This window comes from Kryptolebias marmoratus, linkage group LG3 (assembly GCF_001649575.2).
Source record: "Kryptolebias marmoratus isolate JLee-2015 linkage group LG3, ASM164957v2, whole genome shotgun sequence".
In the NCBI taxonomy this organism is placed as follows: Eukaryota; Metazoa; Chordata; class Actinopteri; order Cyprinodontiformes; family Rivulidae; genus Kryptolebias; species Kryptolebias marmoratus.
Genome location: NC_051432.1, coordinates 24885833 through 24894493, shown reverse-complemented (window position 1 = coordinate 24894493; position 8661 = coordinate 24885833). Strand labels below are relative to the sequence as shown.

At 49.4% G+C, this 8661-nt stretch overlaps 1 protein-coding gene across 3 annotated transcripts; it reads right to left on the bottom strand.

The window, feature by feature from the left end:
* Window positions 1-968: 968 nt before the first annotated feature.
* Window positions 969-8661, bottom strand: nfil3-5 (nuclear factor, interleukin 3 regulated, member 5). 3 transcript variants are annotated; one of them, XM_017417076.2, is made up of 2 exons: window positions 8614-8661; window positions 969-3729 (listed from the first exon to the last, which is right to left on the bottom strand). In XM_017417076.2, exon 2 carries the CDS (start codon window positions 3187-3189, stop codon window positions 1375-1377), a length of 1815 nt encoding a protein of 604 aa, XP_017272565.1. In that variant the 5' UTR covers window positions 3190-3729; window positions 8614-8661; the 3' UTR covers window positions 969-1374. The 3 variants fall into 3 exon arrangements, with proteins under 3 accessions (XP_017272565.1, XP_017272566.1, XP_037830735.1); XM_017417077.3 differs by lacking the exon at window positions 8614-8661 and adding an exon at window positions 8122-8602; XM_037974807.1 differs by lacking the exon at window positions 8614-8661 and adding an exon at window positions 5909-6095.

The following is an 8661-nucleotide window of genomic DNA, read 5'->3' as shown; positions in this document are numbered from 1 at the left end:
ACAAGGAGAAATCTCTGAGGTCAAAGGTCAAAGCTGAAAGTCCATATTGGATGGCCGTGGACGATTTAAAAACGGATCCATTTAAAATGGACTGAGGCAAAATAGAAAACTGATCTGTGGTCAGATCCAATTTGAAGCCTCAGACTAAAGAGGAGCGGGACAATCCGGCCTGCTATCGGCCCGCAACCTAAAAGCCTGCCTCTCTGATGGTATGGGGGTGCATTAGTGGTTCGGGCATGGGCGGCTTCCACACCTGGAAAGGCTCCATTAATGCAGAAAAGTATCTCCAGGTTTTAGAGCAACATCTGCTCCCATCCAGGACTGTTGAACAGCTGGAATCCTCTACAGACAGAATGGGACAACATTCAGCAGCTGCTCTCCTCAGGTCCAGATGTTTACAGAGTGATGTAGAAGAAGTGGAGATGCTGCACAGAGGGAATCATGGACCTAAATTTGTTTTGTTTTTTTGGATGTGCTGCTGCCATCAAATTCAAAGTGTTGTAATCGTTTAAACATTTGATGTTTATTATGGGTTTATAAGATTTGCAAATCATTGCATCCTATTTTTATTTACATTTTACACAAAGTCTGAACTTTTCCAGAATTGGGGTTGCATGTCTACAACTTTTACGTCCCGCCGCTTTCTTTTTTTTATTGTTTTTGCCACATTTTTTCTTAAAATATATATATATTCCATATATGTAAATTTATATGTCACAGTAATGTACAATCTAAGTGCTTTGGGAGTGAAGAGGACTTGTGTGCTGATGGTTCAGTGAAGAGGAAGAATGTTATCTACCATAAAAAAGGAAAATGGTAAAGGAAAAATGTGTGTCTTTGGTAAAAGGAATGCTCCCATAATGCCACAAGAAAAACTGGCTGGACACTAAGGCAATTTACAATAATGAATAATTGATTTTTTTTTCTTTTTTTTTTTTTAGGGAAAAATCCCCAAAATCTGGAGTTTAATCTGTCCCTCATTGGTCTGTTTTTTTTTTTTTTTTTTTAATTGGAGGAATCAGTGGGAGGTAGGAGAGAGTGTAGGAAAGAATTACAGGTGACACAGTGAATCTTGATGATGAAATCCGAACGAAAACGAGTCCAGACGTGTCAAATCCTCCGGTTCACGGAGGAGGGGACAACCGCTGCAGTCCTCTCGTCTGATGAGTGCAGACGTGTCTGATGTAAGAAGGGCTGAACGGGCGTCCATCTTGTGATCCAGGATTTCACACGTCCAGATGTTTTCGAGCGGCGCCGAATAAACCTCACACGGATCGCTGACTTCTCAGTCTCGCAAGGTGCCAAAGTGAGTGTCACTTTGTCAGGAGGACATTTTCCTGTCCTCCTGACAGCTCAAGCTGCTCGCGTTTGTCCTTAATCTCGCCGTTTATTGCGTCCGCCCCTGCCGCCGCTGGGTCCTTTTTTCCCTCCCTCCTTTTTAGCCTCCGCCCTGTCGTTTGCCTGAGACTGGACCTCCTCCACGTACTCGGTCAGAACCTCCCTGTTCTCGCTGCTGGCCTGGCCACCGGGAGGGTTGGAGGGCAGGGCCAGGTACGGGTGCTGGGGCAGAGTCGGGGAAGGGGACATGGAGCTGTTGACTTGTCCCTCCGCCTGCGCTCCGTTGGACAGAGCTCTGTACTTGAGGCGGAGCTTGTGGGGCAGCGCAGTGGTTTTGACCTCGGTCTGGAACTCGCTGTGTAAGCCGGCGGCCCCCTCCATCTTCTGGTGGTAGCTGCTGATGTCTGAGGAGGACGAGGAGGGGGACTCGTCGTCCGTGGATCCCTCCTTGTCAGAGCTCCGAGGGTCCCCGTCGCTCGAGGAGGTGTCTTTAGTGGAAGAGTTCTCCTGATAGAAGCCGTCGGCCCGGGGGCCTCCCTCGTAGGTGAGCACTGGGGGCTCTTCGTCCAGTGTGTTGAGGTATCCGTTGTGCTGTATGAAGGACTTGCCCTCCTCGCTGTGGATAAGATCAGGAGCAAATGAGTTCTGGTGGCTCTCAGTGTGCTGAAAATCGTTCTCCTGAACCTGGTAGCTGCAGCAATGGATGCTGTCGTGTTGGACGTTGTGGTTGTACCTCTGCTGCAGCTCCTCGGAGGACTCGGCGTGGCCGCCGGCGTAGTCGTACGGCGGCGAGTCGACCGTTTTCGTCCTCTCGAGCTTCTCTGCGACCTCAGTGACGGTCACCGAGCAGTCGGAGAACTTGGTGGTGTGCTGAGGCGGTCTGCCCTGCTGGGACTGCTGGTCCTCCGGTCTCTGGGTCTCCATGGGGTAGCAGCCGCTGCTGGACTGGTACAGGATGACGCTCCGCTGCGCAGACGTGGCCTGAGGAGGAGGACTGGAGCCCTCCATGTGGCACTGCTTCTGATGCTGGTAGTCCCTGGCACCTTCGGCCAACGGGGTGTTTTGCTGGTGAGACGAAACCAGAGAGGTGTGGTTGCCATGGTAAGCACCACCCGGTATTCCGTTGGGCATCCCATTGGGGATTCCTTTGGGAATCATGTTGCTTTCCAGCTCCATGCTTGAGGGCTCCTTCTTAATGTTGTAGCCGATGGGCTCGGGGCTGTCTCTGGAGGACCCGTCGGACATGTCGGACATGGAGCCCAGCGGCGAGTACTTGTGGAGCGCCGTGTGGCGGTCACCCCGACTGGACTGCTCGGTTTCAGATGAGTCAGAATTCAGCATCACCTGGGATGCACTGGAATACCCGCTGCTGGAGAGGTAGGTGTTACTGTTCAGGGTGCCGTTGGCGCTCCCGTTGCTACCAGTGTTGCCATCAGCAGCGCTGTTGGAGATCTGCTGACTCTTCTCCATGTAGGAGGACGCGCTGATGAGACCGAAGCGCAGCTTGAGCTGGAGGAGCTCGGTCTTCAGGCGGACGTTCTCCTCGTTCAGCGCCATGACGCGGTTCTCCAACACCATGTCGTTGAGGCGACGCTTTTCCCTGGAGCGCTTGGCCGCCTCGTTGTTCTTCCTCCGCTTCTCCCAGTAGGAAGCGTCTTTCTTCTCATCGGAAATGAACTCTCGCTTGCGACGGGACGTCAGCGTGGGCTTGGCGCCTTTGGGCTGGCGGCCAATCCGCGCGCCTCCTTCAGGAGTAGGGGAAGGGAGGCTGCCATTGTAGGGGGAAAAGGTATCAACTTCCATGTTGCTTTTGTTGGTGGCGGATGGGATGTGTATACTGAGACTTTCCATTTGTCGTCTCAGTTGGGAGCCAGAGTTTGACTCTAGCAAAGGGCAAAAGGGGGGGAGGGAAAAGATGTGAAATATGAGCCTTCTACTTTATCGACGAGATGTCTGACCTATGTCGTGGGATCAGCAAAAACTTCTGGATGAGGTATTTGTGCTCCTCGGAGGAATTGCCTCATTGATTTCTGCTAATTGTGTTTCAAAAATCCCCCAAAAAAAGGTTCAAGTGTCCAAATTAGCCAGGAAGATTAAGAAAAGGTGAAACTCCACAAAAACCTCAGACATTGAAATGGTGTTCTCAAAAAACTAGGAGGCAAAAAAAAACCCAGAAACAAGTTCGTATTTTGAGTTTTTGAGTCTCCGAGCTTCCTGGAGTCTTCTGGGAGGCGACTTTGAGTTGATGATTTTCAGCAGAGCTTCGATGCCCGTCAGGTGGCGGCTCGGATTTACGCCCGTTTTACACAGAATGTAGGTCAGCAGATCGTCTTCGGGCCTCCTCGAGGGTCCAGCTTCAGTGTCACCGTTTGCTGACCTCTAACTGGGGTTCTGAGACGAAAAGAGAGAGAAAGAGAGACAGAGGCGACGGGTTAGACGAGCTGGAAAACTCACAGCAGTTCATGATAAAAAGTAGGATAAAATTTGCACAAAAAATCAGAAAAATACATCTGCTCATCCGTGCCGGGGTCACCGTTAGCAAAACACCTCATGAATCACTGAAGGGATGAACGAAACTTTCCAAAGTAATCGTTGCTCATCTACGACTGATTAACTTTTGGAGTTGACCCGATTCAAGACAGCAATCAGTAAAATTCACAGCTTTAATTTGATTTTAACACGGACATGTAGGAGCTGCGGGTGATATCCATTTCTTTCCACGATTTAATTTATCTGCGAGTTTGAAAATTAAAGGAAAGTGAATGCAGAGTTTGAGTCGAGTTGGAGACGCTGCTGCTTCTGCTGAGCTCGTGTTAATCTGATCACATGATGAGGAGCGAAGCAGGTTAGAAAAGAGACGAGGGACTCGTGTCCGGATGAGGTAGCAGAGCAGACCTTTGTGTCGGAAGAAAGCCGTGATGTGTAATTCTAATTTCTGCTTTTTTCAGGGGGGGTTGAAGTGCCTTTATCACAACAGCAGTGTCTCGGTTTCTCTGTATAAAATTACACAACACCACAAGCCGCCGAGCTCCTTTGTGTGTCAACATTGCAGCCAAACAGGAAACCTTTCCCACCCATCATGTGTTGCGTAATAAAATTCAAAACAATGCAGCACATATGGATGTTGACAGCGGTGCCGGGTTACGTAACACGCGCTTGTTTTTCAGACCTGGTTCTTTCTCTTCACCGCGCAGCGCTGAGCGGCTTATGTGCAGCAATTAATAACACATCGCAGCACCGAGCCCCAGAGAGCTTTACAAACGGGAAAACATCTTTTTGTGACGCAGGCACACACATGCCCAGAGTGCATGTAACAATCTGGGTCACTGTGCCTGTGATAACAACGACTGCGGTTTTAGTTTTTGTTCACCAGATGAACTGACCTTCGATTTCGGGGTTTTTTTTCCTCCAGGTGCGCCGGTACTTTTCAGGCAGTTTAAAACACTAGAAACTGGACTCAGTGAAGCAAATTTGAACTTAAAAGGTGCTTAAAGTTGTTTAAAAAACAATCATAAAGTAAGCAACAAAATCTGCACATCAGTGGTTAATACGTCCTCAGATTACAAAATCTGGGGGGTTTTGCCAACAGAAACAGCCGAAGTGACTGAAAATAGGTCAATGCCGCGATCGAGGAGTCCAATAATTTTGATTTGTGCTCAGAGCTGTTCAGTAAAACATGCAGACGGGTTTTAAACGAGTTTTAAGCGTTAAGAGAATGTTGGCGTTGAAGAAATATCGAAAGTTCGAAGACAGAGTCGTGTCTTTATGGCGCTCCGCCGACCTGCTTGATCCCTCATTTTTATGTTCTCCACGGCTGTTTTTACTCGATCTTCCTCTTTCCTTCTCTTGCCCGATTCTGCCACATTTGCTCCCCTACGTAAACTACGGCCTGCTAATGTGGATCAGTCACTCTTCACTTTGTTTACACTGAGTGCAAACCTGCATTTCAGAATCCATGTCTGGAAAACTACAACTCTTCCAAACTGCACCTTTTGATTCAGTTCAGGATAACTTCTTTGTTTTAATGTTTTATTTGATAGTGTGCAGTGAGAACCTTTAAAAGGACACAGACTTGTAAGAAAAACCCACAGGCTCGGGCGGCATGCATCGTTTCTCGAGGAACGCTCCCTCCAACTTCTTGCCTCCGTGCTTCTTTTTTTGTTTTTTTTCCTCCTGGAAAGGTATGTCTAAGCAAGAAAAGCTGCAGAGAAGCGTTGCTGAAGAAACAACAGGCACCTCCTTGTGGTCTTTCTGCACAATGAAAGCCTCGGAAACGAGGCCAGACGCAGAGCCGAACAAAGAATCTCCTTCCAACACTCCTGTTGTTCAGATACTGACGGAGAAACAAAACCTCCTCCTGTCTCCAACTAAACTCCTCCAGCTGAACCTCTTCTGCTCAGCATTGTTCTGATGGTAAGAACTGTTTGCATTAGTGGATGTTTTCCAGTCTTCTTTGTTCCCCCGCAGGGTCAGTGACCCGGTTACATAACCTCTCACTGAAACCAAAAAAAACCCAGCAGACTGTGACCTTGAACGACTCAAAGGCCTTTCTGAAGAATGAACCGTTTACCTTTTATCTTGTAACTTGTGGGTAAAAGTCTGGGAACACTTCCTGCCCTTGTTCAAAAACCTCTTCCTTTGAGCCTCTCTTGTGTAAGGCTGGAGCACAAAGGGATCTGAACACAATCGGCCAAACATGTGGAAAAATGTAGGCTCAGGTCCTCCTCCCAACATGGATAATTTTCATTAAAGCATGCCGGTGGAAGAAGGGGGAGGTGGGGGGGTGCGAAACAAAGGAGGGCGGGAAGGAAGCACGCACACGTCTGCGCTGTCCCACTGACCTAGAAACGACGCAAAGCCGTAAACACTCCTCCTGTCTTTTGACGGTGTGTGCCGTTAAATAGGTCAGTGGGACTGCAAGGGAGGGCGGGCAGGAGAGCATTAGAGCTCACGCTAAAAATAGAGAACGAGTCCGGGGGGAGGGCGGGAGGGAGATGGGACCGATTTGGTGACAGAAAGAATCCAATCGAGAGGAATTTTACAGGGTCTGGCTGCTGCAGGGGGGGAGGGAGTGAGGGACCCGAACACGTCATCTGCCTCCAGCATTATGAAAGCCTCAGGAATAGATCCTTTTCTTTATGCAACCCAAAACACCTTTTCACCGGAGAGGCGCCGCGAGAGGCGCCTCTCGCGGCACCGTTACGGCGGCAGATGGGAAATCGTGGCGAAAGATGGGGTTGACGTCACGGCACACACCCATCTCTGCAGCCAAATTCACGAACAGGACCGCATGGGGAGGGGCTGCTGTTGTTGCTCGTAGCGTACGTGCTCTGAATTTCTCCCGCTTGTATAACGCCACGCGGGATCACATAGCAGCAGATGCCACAGGTTACTCGCCCTCCGATCTCCATTTTAACTCCCCCCCCCCCCCCCCCCCGTCTCTCAGTTCACAGGCACTTGCCACTCGGGGTGGTATGCGTCACCTTTGACCCCTCTCTGAGGCAAGTGAGTAAAACGCATGATATCCTCCCCCCCTTATCCTAAGTCTTTAAAACAATCCAACACCACACACGTGGAGGGCCCCTCGCCTTGGAGCCTCCATTTTAACCCCACAGCTTTGTGTCACAACAAAAACCGGCAGACGGGAGTCCGGATTTTATATTTATATGACTGGAAAACACGCGAGGACCGAAGGCCACCGAAAGGGAAAACATTTGCGTTCTCTGCTCCAGTTCAGGGAGGCTGAGTGAACAGAAACACCGACGCCATGAAGAGGAGTTTGTGTTTTTTGTTTTTTGTTTTAATCCCCGTCCTCCTCGGAGCAGGCCGGGTAAAGTAGTCCACCTCGCCCGTCTCCTCACCCAGATTCCAGTCTGACCTACATTCACAAAGCTGGCTGGGGCAGAGCGACGTAGACTCTGGAACCGGACCAACAGACTCGCCAGGACTCGGCCTGAGAGCGGGGGGTTAGGGGGGGTTGGTGTTTCCACGCATTGCGTCACAGGCTGGACACGTCTGACTAACTTTAAAGTCAAGCAGGTGTTGATTTAGAGACTCTCTCTGCAGAGCATGGAATCAAACAAACGACACGGCTCGGAGGAGTTTTCCCAGATATACTGATTGGAAATGCGGGTACGCGGTCAGCGTAAACAAAGCACTTTTATCTGCATGCTTTAAGCAACAAATCTGAGCGTAAAATTGAAAAGGTTGTTTCTGGAGGTCAACGAACACAGCACAAGTTTTGAGTTTGAGAACAAATTAACCATCAATACGAGCAAGAAATGTGCAGATTTTTTTTGTTGTTATTATTTTTATCTGGTTCTTTGTGCAGGGAGTCCCTTTTTAACCTTCTGCTTTTTTTTCCTGTTACAGTGGAGAGAGGAAAAAAAAATCTGAGCAGGTTAAAAATAGCAGCAGCAGCTATTGAGCAGCTGAGTTACATCATTTCAGAAACACTGTTCAAACATTTCAGAAACTGTCTGCTTTAGGAATTAAAAACAATATAAAAAAGGTTAAATACAAAACAGGGGAGCAGGAATCAATTAGTGACTCCTGGGTCCCAGGAGGGAGCTGCTGTTTATGGCTTCTCCCTGCTGGTTATGTCATACCCAACACTCCCAGAGCAAAACAGTCTGCTTTAATTAACAAGTAAGAAAAAGAAGCCATTTTTATAACCTGTAACCTATAAACACGACTCCATCAGATCTGTCCACAAAGGCGGAGGAGGGGAGAGGTTATCGCTCTGATTTGTGAAGGAATTACGCACAAATCGTGAAAACCCACCATGATTTTGGAGGAATTCGCTGACTTGTTGGTTGATCGCGGAGCTTCAATTCAAACCCGAAGCTGAGCAAAGCGAGATAAATCCAAGTTCGGGGCTCAGATGTTGAACAAAAGCAGCGGCAGCAGCGTGCCATGTGCGGGAACCGTCTGCGTTCCCGCAGCTGGAAAAAAGGCAGCTCACAATCCCTGACACCGAGGACCCGCGCCGGCTGGTCCCTTCCCGTTGTAGAGCAAATAATAATAATAAAAAAAGAAACGATAAAGAAAACAAAAGAAAACGCAGCAACAAAGGGTCGGATCTGCTCCTGGGAGCGGCGGCTGAGAGTCACGCACCGACGCGGGATCAGCCGGCGGAGCGCAGAGTCGCCATGTGAACAATAAACCGAGTCCTGGTCGGCTGGACCCGACACGAGCCGAGCGGCACGGAGAACGGCACGCGCTCACGGACAGAGGCGGACAAATAAACGCGAACCCGGTCCGGTGAAAACGTACCTTTTCCTTTTCTGCGTCCCGGAGGAGGTTCAGGCTCCCCCCCCCCCC